We start from the raw sequence: 18,616 nt of genomic DNA on the forward strand, positions 1-18,616 counted from the left end.
CATAATAAGACATCAACATAATTACTATTAACACAACATACTCATTTAGAGTTAAAACCAGTTTCAGTGCTAATCCATTGGGTAAAATTCAAATTGCCAATGGACAAAATTCCAAGGTGGGCCTAGACAATTGTGAGAGGCTGGGCCAGGGCAACAAAGTGTCATGGATAAGTACAAACTGGTGGCCAGGATAGAGCCAGGAGAGATGTATTGGGGCCGGGCAGTGGGTAAAATTAAAAACAGGGTCCTAGCCAGTGACCAGAATGGGAATTGGAGCTAATCATTTTCAAATAATAATAACAACTTTATTTTTGTATCCCACCCGATCTCCCCGAGGGGACTCGGGGCGGCTTACATGGGGACCAAGCCCAACAATATACAATACAATAAAACAAACTATATAAAATGCATTTCAGTCACAACAAATTAATAAATCAGTGACTATAACACACAATAAGAGGTAAAGGTAAAGGTTTCCCCTGACGTTAAGTCCAGTCGTGTCTGACTCTGGGGGTTGGTGCTCATCTCCATTTCTAAGTTGAAGAGCTGGTGTTGTCCATGGACACCTCCAAGGTCATGTGGCTGGCATGACTGCATGGAGCGCTGTTACCTCATTGGGGAGGGCGTTCCAAAGACGGGGAGCCACCACCAAGAAAGCCACTCTCCCTCGTCCCCACCAACCATTCTTAAGATGGTGGTGGGAGCGAGAGGAGGGCCTCCCCAGAGGATCTAAGAGATCGCACTGGTGCCTAGGGGGAGATGTGATTTTCATAGGCAATGAATACTCAGAGGTGGTTTTATTGGTTCCTTCCTCTTAAATGTATCCTACAGTAACTGGTACAAACTGGTAGTCTCCCATCCAAGTCATAATCAGATCTGACCTTGCTTAGCTTCCAAGGTCAGAGGGGATGCTAAGTCTTTGGGATACAAGGCATGCATACTAGTAAATGAGTGGAAGATTGCAGCCTGGAGATTAATACTTAAACCTAAGGCCTATTGGTTGTCTCATCTAGACTAGATCCATTGTCATGGTGCTCAATAATGGATGGATATTATTAATGTGACCTTCAAAATTGCAGTCTCCAGATTGTGTATATGGAACCACTGTATGCATATATTACTCTTGTAAGCTCTTAAACACACTGAGCCTCCGGTGGCTCAGTGTGTTAAAGCGCTGAGCTGCTGAACTTGCAGACTGAAAGGTCCCAGGTTCAAACCCAGAGAGCAGAGTGAGCACCGGCTGTTAGCTCCAGCTTCTGCCAAGCCAGCAGTTTGAAAACATGTAAATGTGAGTAGATCGATAGGTACCGCTCCAGCAGAAAGGTAACGGCATTCCATGCAGTCATGCTGGCCACATGACCTTGGAGGTGTCTATGGACAACACCGGCTCTTCATCTTAGAAATGGAGATGAGCACCAACCCCCAGAGTCAGACACGACTGGACTTAACATCAGGGGAAACCTTTACCTTTACCTTAAGCTCTTTCAAGACCTTCATCTGAAACTATAAGAGGGCTAACCAAGTGGATACCTTACTCTTGACATGTCTGAATGACAAACTCCCATGGAGGTTCATCCATTGACATTGTAGAGATTAGTAACCCAGGGCAGTGTGTTGATTTTGCTTTCTTCTCTCCCACCTAGTATTCCATCTACAATAGAGTCTCACTTATCTAGCCTTCGCGCATCCAACATTCTGTATTATCCAACACGGTCTGCCTTTTAGTAGTCAATGTTTTTGTAGTCAATGTTTTCAATACATTGCAAAGTTTTGGTGCTAAATTCATAAATACTGTAATTACTACATAATGTTACCGGTTATTGAACTGCTGCTTCTGTCGATTTGTTGTAAAACATGATGTTTTAGTGCTTAATTTGTAAAATCATAACCTAATTTGATGTTTACTAGGCTTTTCCTTAATCCCTCTTTATTATCCAACATTTTCACTTATCCAACATTCTGTTGGCCTGTTTATATTGGATAAGCGAGATTCTACTGTATTAATTACATATTCGGTCTACATTCAATTGTTAATGCCAATTAAAGATAATGGGAATCTTATTACTGAATATACTCGAGTATAAGCCGACCCAAATATAAGCCGAGGCACCTAATTTTAACACAAAAAACCTGGGAAAACATTGACTCCAGTATAAGCCGAGATACCAATAAAATTACATTAATTGAGGCACCAGTAGTTTAAATGTTTTTGAATCTTTACATCAGACTGTAATTTAAGATATGACTGTTCAACTCTGATTAAATCATTATTTTCATCTTCTTCAATGTAAATGTACTTATGTATCCTTTTAATAATAATAGAGTGAAATAATAAACGTAATAATAATAATAATAATAAATGCAGTGAAATAATAAATGTAGTAATAAATTACATGTGGGTCATCACTGAGTAAAATAATAAATGTATTTAATAATAAAAATAGAGTAAAATAAATGTAAAAGTAACAACAATAATAGAGTAAAATAATACAGTAGAGTCTCACTTATCCAACATTCGCTTATCCAACATTCTGGATTATCCAACACATTTTTGTAGTCAATGTTTTCAATACATCGTGATGGCTCCACTTCAGCTGCCATGACTGCATCCCTATCTTGGGGTTTGCAATATTGTGAGATGCTAAAACTCCCTGGCTAAGAATTCTAGATATCCTTTCTTAAACTGTCAGTCCATGTGTTCCATCGAATGGAACCATGGCAATTAAAGAGGAAACATACTGCTATAATTATGTGGTGTGAAAGAGCCTTGGGACATCTCAGTTTTCGAAAGAATGGGTGTGCCTAAATGTGTTATGCACAGCTGTTTCTTTAAAAAAGAGAGATTTCCAACAATGATGACCCACAGACAAAAATAATCATAGCAGCCACTCCAGTCTGCCTGAAGCATCTGTTTATAATTAATGATAAATCCAGCCATGTGATGATCGGAGCCACAAGTTTCCTATGTTGCATAGTCAAGACTGTCAGTAAGCTCCCGTTCTTTTGTCTTTCAAGTGGATGTTGACATTTAGAAGTTATTTGGTTGAGCAATGTAAATTTCTGTCAGGAAGTGGAAATGGTCTAAAATAGGGATGGGAATCATACAACCTTCCAGATGTTGGACTCCAAATCCCAGCATTCCTTACCATTAGTAGTTCTGGCTTGAATTGTTGGAATGATCTAACAAAATATGATTCCTCCCCCTCCCCCCTAAAGTGAGTTGCAAGAACTAAATGTAAGTAAGTACTGAATTACTGTATATACTCGAGTATAAGCCTAATTTTTCAGCCCTTATATGGCCGTGTAGAAGTGCCCTACTATCCCATCCTGTCCTCTCATTCAGTGTTTTGGACCCAACTGGACTGTGGCGCAGGCTGGTTATAAATCACTCTGACCAAGAGGTCATGAGTTCGAGGCCAGCCCGTGTCAGGGTGAGCATCCAACAATTAAAAATAAAATATAGCCCCTGCTCATTGCTGACCTAAGCAACCCGAAAGATAGTTGCATCTATCAAGTAGGAAATGTAGGTACCACTTATATGTGGGGAGGCTAATTTACGACACCCTAAAAATCACCCAACCACCGTTGGAATGAGGAAGTGCCGTCACAGTGGATGATGAAGCAGCTGCTCTCCCTGTGGCTGGAATCAAGCATACCCTCAGGAAGCTGGAAGCTGGAGAAGGTTTAAATTGCCTCTGCGTCTGTCTCTGTTCTATGTTTATATGGCATTGAATGTTTGCCTTATATGCGTACAATGTGATCCGCCCTGAGTCCCCTTCGAGGTGAGAAGGGCGGAATATAAATACTGTAAATAATAAATAAATATAACCAATCTTAGACCATATGGTCATAATGAGGGCATTTGATTGAGGAATCCTGCTTGCTTGTATTTTATTTACAACAGCCTTAGAATTACAGCTACTTCATCTCTGTTCAAGTCACCAGTCTAGACTTACCTGTTTATTTAAAAATTAAGCACCATTCACATTTGACTTCCATCTGCCATCATCACCATTCTGATCCTCTAGTAATTTTCACACTCAATCTAGGGTTGGAGCTACACTGACATATAATCCAGATTATCAAAGCAGACAATCTGGTTTTTATATGTCTGTGTAACCCCAGCCTATATGATCAAGTGCATTTTCAGGATGAATGGAAAAACTTGTTCAAATGTATCTATTTCTTCTTCTTCTTTGTAAAAGCAATACCTCAACAAGTACTATGGGTGCCCCAAAGACAGCTGCAATCTCTTTGTGCTGAAAGATACTCTGAAGAAAATGCAGAAATTCTTCGGGCTTCCTCAGACCGGAGAACTGGATCAAAACACTGTAGAAACCATGAGGAAGCCTCGTTGCGGTAATCCGGATGTAGCCAACTACAATTTCTTCCCAAGGAAACCAAAATGGGAGAAAAATCTGATCACATACAGGTATGTTGCAGAAGAAGAAAATCATTTATTTCCTAATATTCTTGATATGGAGCTAATTAAGAAAAGATTTGTTTTTTTTTTTTCATGACTGCTCTCTGATGCTACGAGCAACTCTCAGTTGGGTTTCTTTGTTTTGACTACTAATGGACGCTTTCTCAAGAGCATCTTCATATGTACTTGTGAAGAAAATAACTCTATAGTCAACTTCTGTCAGAAGTTGACCACAGAGACAAGATGGAAGGATTAGATTCCTTGAGAGAACATTTCTCTAAGTATTTTTATATTCAGGTGTTTTGATTTTGTTGTACCCTACCTCAAGCCATCAAGAGAGGTAATTAATACATTATTATTGTTATTATTATTATTAGTAGTAGTAGTAGTAGTAGCTTGGGTATCCAGCAATGCCCAGGTTATTTGAAAAAGGCATTGTTTGGTTTTGGATGTATGGTAAAATCAGGTTATATGTTACGCTATGTCTTAGAAAAAAACTCAGTCTTTGCTTTTGTTTGTTTTTTTATGAATGCTTCCATTAGAAAATGCATAAGGATGTGGGTGAACTACAATTCTCCAAAATCTTGGGCCAACCCACCCAAAACTCCCCCAGTATTCACAGTTGGATCTGTGTGCCAAGTTTGGTCCAGATCCGTCACTTGGGTTCAGTGTTCTCTCAATATGGATGAATTATAACTCTCTGATGACAAGGTCAATCACCCCAAGTTGGCAATGTTGGGTCTGTGTGCCAAGTTTGGATCTCACAGCAGCATTTGACACAGTTGATCACAATCTTCTGACCCACTGCCTTGCCGTTGCTGGAGTTAGGGGGACAGCTTTAAATTGGCTGGCCTCCTTTCTTCACAACCGTGGACAGCGAGTGGAGAGGGGAGGCCTGGTCTCTGAGAGGTCCCCTCTACATTGTGGGGTTCCTCAGGGGGCCATTCTCTCCCCTCTGTTGTTTAACATCTATATGCAACCACTTGCTCAGCTGGTCCGAGATTTCGGGCTCGAGTGTTATCAATATGCTGACGACACTCAGCTTGTGTTAAAGATGGAAGGCCAACCGGAGTCTGTACCCGACAGTTTTCACCAGTGCCTCGAGGCCATTATTGGATGGTTGCGTTCCAGTAGGTTGAGGGTGAATCCAGCAAAGACGGAGATCCTATGGCTGGGCCGACCGGGCAGTGGGGATATCCAGTTGCCAACCCTGGATGGCGAAGTGCTACGCCCGTCTTCACTAGTAAAGAGTCTGGGAGTCCTCTTGGACCCTTCATTGACGATGGAGGCCCAGGTCTCCGCCATTACCAAAACTGCCTTTTTTCATCTTCGGCAGGCTAGACGGCTGGGCCCCTATCTGTCTAGGGACAACCTGGCTACGGTGATCCAGGCTACGGTCATCTCGAGACTGGATTACTGTAATGCCCTTTACATTGGCCTTCCTGTGTCGGTGATCCGGAAGCTCAAATTAGTGCAAAATGCAGCTGCCCGGCTCCTTGCGGGAGTCCCGATAAGATGCCACATAACACCAATCTTACGGCAGCTGCACTGGTTACCAATTGAGCACCGGATCACTTTCAAAGTGATGGTGCTTACCTTCAAGGCCTTACATGGTCCAGGGCCGATGTACCTGAGGGACCGCCTCACCCCTTACAAACCCCAGAGATCCCTCCGTTCTGAGGACCAAGACCTGTTGGAAGTCCCCAGTTTCAAGACCTTGCGTCTAACTGCAACCAGACGCAGAGCCTTTTCAGCAGTGGCGCCATCTCTGTGGAACACCTTGCCACCTGAAGTTCGTGCCTTGCGGGACTTGTTGGCCTTCCGCAGGGCATGTAAGACACACCTGTTTCGGCAGGCTTTTGAGTTCTTTTGCTGATGTTTTAAAAGGTGCTTTTAGGATGTTTTTAAGATTTTTTATTTTTTTAAAAGATGTTTTTAAAATGTTTTTTAAATTGTTGATTTTAGCCGGTTCTTGTAAGCTGCTCCGAGCCCTAGGGGAGTGGCGGCATATAAGTTTGAAAAATAAAATAAATAAATAAATAAATAAATAAATAAGTTTGGCCCAGATCCATCACTGGTGGGCTCACAGAATACAAGTGAAGTATAACTCCCAGAGATAAAGATCAATTTCCTCCAGAGTCCACCAGTATTCCCAGTTGGCCATGTTGAATTTGTGTACCAAGTTTGGTCCAGATCCATCATCAGATGGGTTTAGTGTTTTCTAAATACGGGTGAACTATAATTCCTGGATGTCAAAGTCAATCACCCCCAAACACTGGCAGTATGCAAATTTGGCCATGTCGGGTCTGTGTGTCAAGTTAGTTCAAGGTCAATCATTGGTGGGGATCAGAGTGCTCTTAGATTGCAGGTGAACTATACATCCCAGTCCTTACTGTTGGGAATCATCCTGGACTACTCAAGTCTAAATGTAGTCAGATAGATGATAGAGTTAGATTGAGGGAATAATAATAATAATAATAATAATAATAATAATAATAATAATCTTTATTTATACCCCGCCACCATCTCCCCAATGGGGACTCGGGGCGGCTCACATGGGGCCATGCCCAGAACAATACATGTCTAGACATGCCTGTTTCCAAAGTATGCCTAGACAGGCTTTACTGTGTTTCACTCTATCCTGTTTATGTTACATCCCTTACTTTGAAGTTAGTAGAAATGTGAATTTCTAGGGACACTAACTTCTCATTGGTCAGAATGTTTTATGGCCCCAATAAACTGGACCATGAGGTTGGAACCATTTTGGTTCACTCTTCTCCCTTTGTTCTTCTAGCTAACAAGAAGCATCTCGCCATCTCTCCTGGCAAGATATAACTATTTAGATGTTTGTTATTTTTCCTTTCTTATTTTTCCTTAGAAACCAGTCTAGAGTAGACTAGACAGTTCCCAAGCCTTTCTATCTACAATGGAGTTCTTTTTACCTGAATAAATACTTTTTGAACTTTTACTGAGACTCTGCAGTCCATTGCAATCCTAAATGGTCAAAGGCTTTTCTTTGCTCACCCCGTGTAAGTAACTGCTGCATTTGAACGCTTTTGCTTTTTGCTACTCTGCTGATTTTGGTGGAATCTCCCCCAGAGAGGGTTAAATTGAGTCTAACCACTCAGAGATTACCACAACACTTACAACTCCTATAAATCATGGTGAATTCTCCCCAAACCTCTCTGGTATGTTCAGTTGCTGATCAATTCCTCTTTTTGCTGCATGCCATAGGAAAGGGTAGGAAAGGGTTAAGGGAGAGGCAGTGGGTGGGATCATGCAAATGGAGAAAGAAAGGAACACTGGTATGTGCTCGCTGTAACCTGCAATGTCCTGGGAGGGAGTGACTTGGTGGCTCCTCAGCACTGGGAACTGTAGCCTGTTTGTGGAGGCCGGAGGCTATCTGTGTGAGCAGACAACCGTGCCACATGCACACATACAGATTTTCACTTTTATTATGTGGATAGATAGATAGATAGATAGATAGATAGATAGATAGATAGATAGATAGATAGTAGTACTAGATCTTCCATTATGATTTTGTGGTCAATTTCTGGTAGAGCAAACCATGGGTGTGATGCAGGTTTTGCAAATCAAGTATTCTTTCTATAGCTATTCCTAAATGTTTTGTGTTCTATATTAGCAAAGATCATTTCTTCTTTTCAACATTTGTCCCATTATTCCAGAACATTGTGATTTTTTTTAAAAAAGCATAATAATGGTTACTCCTTTCTTCCAAATTCTGCTATTCGTTCATGGAACAAAACACCGCAGGCTCCACAGTGTCTGCCTTTCTCTCTCTCTCTCTCTTTTAAAGTTGATCTGGCATTTCTAGCTGGAGATGATATTAACCCCACAGCCATGTTATGTCTGCAGAAAGAAAGCAGACCAGAAATTACAGAGCGATTTGGACTGCGCATATTTTAACAAGCATTTCATCGTCCATTAAAAGTCTCTTTGGATTGGTTTTACATGGAGGGCGTACAGTGGGAGTCTTTTAATGATTTCCATATCACTTGATGCCTCAAGGCTCAGTGTTTAGTGTCTACATGTGTGCCTTTCCCCCCTGAAACTCCTAGAGATGATGTTGAAAGGCAAGAATGAGCAATGTCACCAAAGCAGGCAAGCAAAGAATGAAAGGAAGAGATAGAATAGACATGTCAGAGGCTACAAATGTAAACTGTCTTACTCAGGAGTAAGTTCAAGTGAACACAAAGTGGGATTCACCTCTTATTTAATACAACTCTATTGTGGCACTATATTGAACATTTGCCACATCAGTTCTTGCAACTGATAGGAGCATCTCTCATAAAAGACCCCTTCTACACTGCCATATAAAATCCAGATTATCTGCTTTGAACTGGATTATATGGCAGTTCAATGTAGATAATCTGGATTACCATATATACTTGAATATAGGCCGACCCGAATATAAGCCGAGGCATCTAATTTTACCACAAAAAACCTGGGAAATCATTGACTTCAGTATAAGCCGAGAGTGGTAAATTTCAGAAATAAAAATAGATACCAATAAAATTACATTAATTGAGGCATCAGTAGGTTAAATGTTTTTGAATATTTACATCAAGCTCTAATTTAAGATAAGACTGTCTATTTTTATTTATTTATTTATTTATTTACAGCATTTATATTCCGCCCTTCTCACCCCGAAGGGGACTCAGGGCGGATTACATTACACATATAGGCAAACATTCAATGCCTTTTAACATAGAACAAAGACAAGACAAACATAGGCTCCGAGCAGGCCTCGAACTCATGACCTCCTGGTCAGAGTGATTCATTGCAGTGATTCATTGCAGCTGCTCTCCAGCCTGTGCCACAGCCCAAGCTGATTAAATCATTTAAGTCTGATTAAATCATTATTCTCATCTTCTTCAATGTAAATGTGCTTATGTATCCTTTTAATAGTAATAGATGTAATACATGTAATGATAATAATAAATACAGGAAAATAATAAATGTAAAAATAAATAGAGTAGAATAATAAATGTAATAATAATAGTAAGATCAGAGTGAAAAAATAAATGTTTTAATAATAATAATAAAATAGAGTAAAATAAATGTAATAGTAGCAACAATAACAGAGTACAATAATACATGTAATAATAATAGAGTAAAATAATAAATGTAATAATACCAATAATAATAGAGAAAAATAATAAATGTACTGTACCATATATTCTCGAGTATAAGCTGATCCAAATATAAGCCAACCAGGATCCTCACCCGAGTATAAGCCGAGGGGGGCTTTTTCAGTTTTAAAAAAAGGGCTGAAAAACTAGGCTTATACTCGAGTATATATGGCAGAGTAGAAGGGCTCCCACGACCTTTTCAGACATGCTGCTGGAATTGCAACGGCTTGTGGCAATTCCAGCAGTGCATGCATGGAAGCGTGGAAAACTCATCGCCCTATGCCCCGCATCACCCAACTCATCCATGTTCCCATCCCACGGAGGGAAGCGTTCACCGCCTGGCTTTCCCCCATTGATCCAAGACAACATGGTTTGCCTTCTCCTTAAAGATGGAGCCTGACCAGAAGTTGCAGTGGGGAGTATAATAAGAGCTGGTGGGGTCCGTCTTAAAGAAGAAAGCGGACCGGCGCATGCCACCAATTTCACACCCATATGATGAGATCATAAGTCTCCAACTTTGGAGGTAATGATGAGTAGATACCCTTCTATGAAAATAAGAAACATGTGGATGTGGGAGGAGAGATATGCTTGCTCGCTCTGCCCCTTCCCTGTACTCAGGCATCTATACCTTTATCAGGGAGAACAGTGATTATGTTTTATCTTTTAGTTTGAAGTAGTTATCCAAGGCATTGAAACACATCCCCAAATAGGTGCAGGGGCTTTGAAAAAAAATATTTGAAGTCTGGAATAAAAGCTGGAGGAGATTTTTCACAACACTGACATGGAGTGTGTCTACGATGGCCTCAAATCCCTTACTAAGCACATATGAACCATTCATTGTCTCTACTATGGATAATCACATCTGATGAGGATCAATTGCCTCACTTTTAACAAAGACAAGAAATACTTTACTGGAAACTTCCACATATCCCAGGGCTTCTGAGCAGTCTTGGCCTGGTTTTATGTCCAGAAGGATAATTATCATCTATGTCATCACCAGCGCTCTTAAGCAGCCATTGAATCATAGAATAGTAGAGTTGGAAGAGACCACATGGGCCATCTAGTCCAACCCCCTGCTAAGAAGCAGGAAATCGCATTCAAAGCACCCCCGACAGATGGCCATCCAGCCTCTGCTTAAAAGCCTCCAAGGAAGGAGCCTCCACCACGGCCCCGGGGAGAGAGTTCCACTGTCGAACAGCTCTCACAGTGAGGAAGTTCTTCCTGATGTTCAGGTGGAATCTCCTTTCCTGTAGTTTGAAGCCATTGTTCCGTGTCCTAGTCTGCAGGGCAGCAGAAAACAAGCTTGCTCCCTCTTCCTTATGACTTCCCTTCACATATTTGTACATGGCTATCATGTCTCCTCTCAGCCTTCTCTTCTGCAGGCTAAACATGCCCAGCTCTTTAAGCCTCTCCTCATAGGGCTTGTTCTCCAGACCTTTAATCATTTTAGTCGCCCTCCTCTGGACGCTTTCCAGCTTGTCAACATCTCCCTTCAACTGTGGTGCCCAAAATTGGACACAGTATTCCAGGTGTGGTCTGACCAAGGCAGAATAGAGGGGGAGCATAACTTCCCTGGATCTAGACGCTATTCCCCTATTGATGCAGGCCAGAATCCCGTTGGCTTTTTTAGCAGCCACATCACATTGTTGGCTCATGTTTAACTTGTTGTCCACGAGGACTCCAAGGTCTTTTTCGCACACACTGCTGTCAAGCCAGGCGTCCCCCATTCTGTATCTTTGATTTCCATTTTTTCTGCCGAAGTGAAGTATCTTGCATTTGTCCCTGTTGAACTTCATTTTGTTAGTTTTGGCCCATCTCTCTAGTCTGTCAAGATCGTTTTGAATTCTGCTCCTGTCTTCTGGAGTGTTAGCTATCCCTCCCAGTTTTGTGTCGTCTGCAAACTTGATGATCGTGCCTTCTAACCCTTCGTCTAAGTCGTTAATAAAGATGTTGAACAGAACCGGGCCCAGGACGGAGCCCTGCGGCACTCCACTTGTCACTTCTTTCCATGATGAAGACGACGCTTTGGTGAGCACCCTTTGAGCTCCTTTTGAGTTTCTAACCATTGGAATGGGGAGTTCACACAACCAGCAAGGATACAGGGGTCAATTTGGACCTAGCCCTGGGTAGATTTCCACTGAAATAAACTTCCTCGAATAGCTCTGCCTATGGAAGCCACTACTTGAATAGGATACTGTACATGTGTCTCAATATTCTTATTTATATTCACCAGTATTTTTCCTTCTTTATTGTTTAGGATTTTAGGATACACCCCAGATCTGGACTCTGAAACAGTGGATGATGCTTTTGCCCGAGCCTTCAAAGTCTGGAGTGATGTCACACCACTGAGTTTCTCCCGAATTCATGATGGGGAAGCAGATATCATGATCAATTTTGGACGATGGGGTAAATAATAACAATAATGGCTACTCCAAGCAGACTAATGTAGCATCTTGCCATAGGTAAAGGTAAAGGTTTCCCCTGATGTTAAGTCCAGTCGTGACCGACTCTGGGGGTTGGTGCTCATCTCCATTTCTAAGCCGAAGAGCCTGCGTTGTCCATAGACACCTCCAAGGTCATGTGGCCGGCATGACTGCATGGAGCGCCGTTACCTTCCCGCCGGAGCAGTACCTATTAATCTACTCACATTTGCATGTTTTTGAACTGCTAGGTTGGCAGGAGCTGGGGCTAACAGCGGGTGCTCATTCCGCTCCTGAAATTTGAACCTGGCACCTTTCGGTCCACATGTTCAGCAGCTCAGTGCTTTAACACACTGTGCTACCAGGGGCCCCAACATCCATAGACAGGATGATAATATCACCATAATGAAAAAGTGACATGACTTGGAACATGTAATGCTTTGGTATCTCATCCCTCACTAATTCCTAGATTCTTGGAGAACATCCAGATCATTGAAGGCCCAAAACTTGTTAGACTGTGATATCAAAATAGGAATAGTATTACTTGGGGGTAAATCCAGCCCTCTGACTCATCCTTCTCTCTCCTCTATATATCTCTCCATGCATGAAACTCTTCCCCACCATGAGACATGAAAACCTCTGTGTGACCCAGGAGGCTCATACACTCCCAGTACTGAAAATCTCTGAGATAAGTTAATCTAAGGATTGTCATAAGTCAGAAATGATGTGAAGGCCAACTACAATAAGGAAGAACAACAACGTTTTATTTGGTCCTGGAAAGAAGACAGTGTTAATGCTCATGGGCCTCCTTCTTCCACATTCTCATGCTTTTGGTCCCACTTCTGCTACACAGAAAAATTATAGCATCACTGTTTCTAGCCATCAACAAGTTCCATTTATTTCATCCTATGAGCCCTGGGTCCACTATAACAGCCCTTAAATTGTATGACTTAACTAAATGTGGCTGGCTGGAGAGAAGAAAGCAATCTAGATGTTGTTGTTGAAAGCTTTCATGACCTTGGACACCCTGTTGCTGTGAGTTTTCCAAGCTGTATGGCCATGTTCCAGAAGCATTCACTCCTAACGTTTTACCCACATCTATGGCAGGCATCCTCAGAAACCTCACAACCTCTGAGGATGCCTGCTACAGATGTGGGTGAAACTTAAGAAGAGAATGCTTCTGTAACAAAGTCATACAGCCCAGAAAACGCACAGCAACCCAATGTAGATGTTATTTCAATCTCCATTAAGTAAAAGACCTGAATCAACCTTATTCATTTTTTCCTGGTCATAGTTAGTAACCCTGTATAAGAAAGAACTGCTGTTTTCAACTCTGCTTTCCTATCATGTCAATCTAATTCAGTATTGCTGGTGCCAAATGGAGGGCTAGGCTTCAAGAGACGGGTGGTTGTTTCAAGTGGCATCTTCTCAGACCAAAAAAGCCCACAGTGATGCAAAAGCAACCATGGAGAGGACAGTTGCCAGGCCAGTGGTCAGAAAGTGATGAATAACAAGGTTATAGCTATGCCAGGATGTTTTTCTTTTCCAAGAAAAACTTACAGTGAAATAAGTAGGGGAAGCCAAGAACTGTCCTTCACCCATGAAGACTTGGGAAAACCCAGGGCAAAAGACATATATCCATATTCAAAGTCATTATAGATATCAGTTGGTGGGTGGAAATATTTATGGGAAAGGACCAACACCCATTTTGGTGTCTCAAGTGTCAGCTCTATTTCTGGGTATATTTGACCTGCTGATTCCAAAAATGGCACTAGTTTTCCATTATTATCTCTAATTTTTGAGATACAGAACATATGCCATCTAGCAGTCACCATCTGCTGACCCATAGAAAACTATGATAACCATATCTAAGAAACTAGAGATGATGTGCTCTATCCAAGGCAATTTTCTGAAAAAGTGCCACAAATAACTCCAGGAACAGACATAAAATCTACCTTGACAACCTCACTGTTTTTAATTCTATGTTTTTAGTAAATGTGTTCATTTCTTTTCTTTCTTTTTTTTGGTTAATGTTTAAACATTATAATTGGTGCATGTTATTGTTTATTGATGTATTGTACATTGTTTTGTTTTGTATCTGGTATTTCTGTGAGCCGCCCCGAGTCCCGTACGGGGGAGATGGTGGCGGGATATAAATAAACTTATTATTATTATTGATATATTGTATGACACAGCAAACAAGATAGATATGCTGGATTTGGTATCACAAAATCACAAGTCGAACACTTCCCAAGTGTCTAGGACTGTGGGATGTATTTTCGGATGATGCGTGCAGATCCCAGTAAGGTGGCCTTTTGCAGTTGGCAGATCGTAATTTTGTCAATGTCTATTGTTTCCAAATGCCGGCTGAGATCTTTTGGCACAGCACCCAATGTGCCAATCACCACCGGGACCACCTGCATTGGTTTCTGCCAGAGTCTTTGAAGTTCAATCTTGAGGTCCTGATAGCGACTGAGTTTTTCCTGTTGTTTTTCGTCAATGCCGACTCTAATTATTATTATTATTATTATTATTATTATTATTATTATTATTATTATTATCATCATCATCATCATTATCATTATTATTATAAAAACCAAGAAAATTGTGTTGTGCTGTGTTATTTATACAGTCCACCTCTCACAGAAAATAAAGTTTCTAGTCTACAGTGGGCCCTTCCACACAGCCATATAACCCAGAATATCAAGGCAGGACATTTCACAATATCTGCTTTGAACTGGGTTATCTGAGTCCACACTGCATATATTCCAGTTCAAAGCAGATATTGTAGGATTTCCTGCCTTGATATTCTGGGTTATATGGCTATGTGGAAAGGTCCAGTAGTAGTTCTCAAAGTCTGGATTAGACTCCCTGCCCAAATATGAGCCGATAGAGCACTGGGCTAATGTAGCATTGTAGAGACAAGCAAGGCTTCTGTCATGTGAAAAGGTTTGGATATATCTTAATAGAATAACTGTTACATCAGTGTAATCTTTGTCATTTAGATATTAGGCTTCACTCTGTTGAATAACATATTAATTGGCTTCTTCTTTCTTCTTCTTCTTGTAGAACATGGTGATGGATACCCTTTTGATGGCAAAGATGGACTCTTGGCTCATGCATTTGCACCCGGACCAGGCGTGGGAGGAGACTCACATTTTGATGATGACGAACTTTGGACATTGGGTGAAGGACAGGGTATGACATAACTCCTTAAAACAATGGTTCTCAACCTGGGGTCCCCACATGTTTTTGTCCTACAACTCCCCAGAAATCCCAGCCAGTTTGTTTATTTATTTATTTATTTATTTACAGCATTTATATTCCGCCCTTCTCACCCCGAAGGGGACTCAGGGCGGATCACATTACACATATAGGCAAACATTCAATGCCTTTTAACATAGGACAAAGACAAACAAACATAGCTCCGAGCGGGCCTCGAACTCATGACCTCCTGGTCAGTGATTCATTGCAGTTAATTGCAGCTGGCTTGCTCTCCCTCCTGCGCCACAGCTGTTTACCAGCTGTTAGCATTTCTGGGAGTTGAAGGCCAAAGACATCTGGGGACCCACAGGTCGGGAATCACTGCCTTAAAATTATATTCACCATCTTGACCTTGTGACAATTTGTAAAGACAATTGGGGGGAAAATTGGAAAAAGCATTTAATATTTGAATCATTAAAAGCCAACAACATCACTTTTGAATAACATTCTAATTACAGTAGAGTTTCACTTACCCAAGCTAAACGGGCCAGCAGAACTTTGGATAAGCGAATATTTTGGATAATAAGGAGGGATTAAGGAAAAGCCTATAAAACATATTAGGTTATGATTTTAAAAATTAAGCACCAAAACATCATGTTATACAACAAATTTGACATAAAAAGTAGTTCAATACGCAGTAATTTTATGTTGTAATTACTGTATTTACAAATTTAGCACCAAAATATCATGATATATTGAAAACATTGACTACAAAAATGCCTTGGATAATCCAGAAGCTTGGATAAGCGAGTCTTAGATAAGTGAGACTCTACTGTACTTGAACTGGTTATTGAACATTTCAGTAATATCTAATGGGATTTTTAATTGAACTGCTTTAAACAAAATTAATTAACAAATCAAATGCTGGTGTGAATTTTTATTTTTCCCCTATTTTTTATTATCAACTAATTAATTTTCTTTAATGATTTACCATTAATATGTTAGCATATATGCTAATATTTCAAGGCTCATTTCAAAGCATGTAGAAATATCAGTAGCAGCTTGATATGGGACATTTCCAAGCTCCTTTTATGACATAATTTCATTACTGAAAAAAGGAATTAATTACAACGAACTAGATACAGAGAACCCTTGCTATCTGTTGTGGTTTGGTTTTAGGACCTCTTGTAGATTCCTCAATTCATGGATGCTCAAGTCCCATTGTATAAAACAGCATAATAAATGGTGTCCCTTATATAAAATGTCCATATCAAGGTTGTTTTGGGGATTTTTTAGGGGATGTATTTTCAAACTATGGATGGTTCAATCCTTGACTACAGAATTCATGGAGGGCTGACTATACTTCATTGTCACCATACCATCATGAGATCTTCTCTGATTTTGAAGGCTAAGCAGGATCAGAAACCTCAACTTTTGTGCTTATGGTCCTTGGCAAACAGTTACCAGGGAATTAATAATAGTGGTAAAAAAACAAACTGCTGGATCCTTGCTGAATCACATAACAGCTCTCCAGATTGTGAAAATAACATCACTTATGTAGTACTTCCAGGTGGATCTTCTCTCAGTGTAATTTCTGAGCTAGCTCCATTTGTAGCCAAGTTGTTTTTAAGTTCCAGTCAACACATTCTGCAGACAAAGGCTGTGTTTTGACTATGACTATTGCTGACAGATTCTCTCCCCTCTCCTTTCAAGTTGTTAGGGTGAAATATGGCAATGCAGATGGAGAGTTCTGCAAATTCCCCTACTTGTTCAATGGCAAAGAATACAACAGCTGTACTAATGAAGGACGCAGCGATGGCTTCCTTTGGTGTTCGACAACATACAACTTTGATACAGATGGCAAATACGGATTCTGCCCCCACGAATGTAAGTTGCATACCAATGCTATCACACCTGGCCTTATGACTGGAAATCAAAGGGGTTTGAGGTTTATCAGTGTGGCCTAATATTTTTGTTTCCATGTTGGACCAATCGGTAGATTCATTTTTATTGGAGTTCATAACTTCTTGTATTCTGAGAAATATCAAAAGATTGGATTGGACATCAACCATTTCTATATATGTTTAGGTTCTTGGGTTATGGCAAGAAAGCTGTGGATCCCTCTAAAGAAAACCACAGGATTCTAATGTCTGGGCAAACCTAAGGATATTATTCAATCTGCTTCCATAAGTAAACTGATTTATATTACCCTGATTCATACTTACCAAACTAATGTGTGGACCAGTATGAATCATAGAATCATAGAATCATAGAATAGTAGAGTTGGAAGAGACCACATGGGCATCCAGTCCAACCCCCTGCTAAGAAGCAGGAAATCGCATTCAAAGCACCCCCGACAGATGGCCATCCAGCCTCTGCTTAAAAGCCTCCAAAGAAGGAGCCTCCACCACAGTCCCGGGCAGAGAGTTCCACTGCTGAACAGCTCTCACAGTGAGGAAGTTCTTCCTGATGTTCAGGTGGAATCTCCTTTCCTGTAGTTTGAAGCCATTGTTCCGTGTCCTAGTCTGCAGGGCAGCAGAAAACAAGCTTGCTCCCTCCTCCCTTTGACTTCCCTTCACGTATTTGTACATGGCTATCATGTCTCCTCTCAGCCTTCTCTTCTGCAGGCTAAACATGCCCAGCTCTTTAAGCCGCTCCTCATAGGGCTTGTTCTCCAGACCCTTAATCATTTTAGTCACCCTCCTCTGGACGCTTTCCAGCTTGTCAACATCTCCCTTCAACTGTGGTGCCCAAAATTGGACACAGTATTCCAGGTGTGGTCTGACCAAGGCAGAATAGAGGGGGAGCATAACTTCCCTGACCCAGTGTCCAGTAATCCCATGATTTGACATTTTTCTGAAGATTGTTGAGGAAACTTAGGTTTTATAAATGAGCAAAAGAACATATATGAATGCATATTTATTATAGTATCCATATAAAATGTATAAACATTAAAAAAGGGTATTGAAATCCGATGGAAATGATTTTTGAATAAACACATGCAGAACTAGTACAAAAGGATTCTACTCTATCTATTCCCACAAGTCCTTGGCACCCCAGTTTTAGCCACATTATGGACTCAATTAATTAAAATATTAATTAATATATTAATTAATTAATGCTAATCAAGGCAACCAATTGGAAAATTCACACTTGCTTCAAACGAGTTCTTTCTCCCACTCTGGACATTATTCCACAGATATATAAACCCCACTTACCTACTTTCCAACAGACCTCACAACCTCTGAGGATGTCTGCCATAGATGCAGGCGAAACGTCAGGAGGGAATGCTTCCAGAACATGGCCATACAGCTCAGAAAACTCACAGCAATCCAATTAATTAACTGATTGCCTGTCTCCCAGTATGGGACTCAAGGCAGCTTACAAACTTTTTAAAAAGCACAATGCAATTTAAA

The 18,616-nt window shown here is 40.8% G+C and overlaps 1 protein-coding gene across 1 annotated transcript in view; it reads left to right on the plus strand.

Annotated features, from left to right (window-relative positions):
* mmp2 (matrix metallopeptidase 2) overlaps positions 1-18,616 on the plus strand; it is a 44,247-nt gene that overhangs the window by 1,949 nt on the left and 23,682 nt on the right. Inside the window, exons 2-5 of the mRNA XM_003222922.4 lie at positions 4,206-4,432; positions 11,834-11,982; positions 15,066-15,194; positions 16,914-17,087. Coding sequence (XP_003222970.1) covers positions 4,206-4,432; positions 11,834-11,982; positions 15,066-15,194; positions 16,914-17,087 — 679 coding nt within the window. The remainder of the gene's footprint in view (positions 1-4,205; positions 4,433-11,833; positions 11,983-15,065; positions 15,195-16,913; positions 17,088-18,616) is intronic.

The sequence above is a fragment of the Anolis carolinensis genome, unplaced genomic scaffold, assembly GCF_035594765.1.
Source record: "Anolis carolinensis isolate JA03-04 unplaced genomic scaffold, rAnoCar3.1.pri scaffold_9, whole genome shotgun sequence".
NCBI lineage: Eukaryota > Metazoa > Chordata > Lepidosauria > Squamata > Dactyloidae > Anolis > Anolis carolinensis.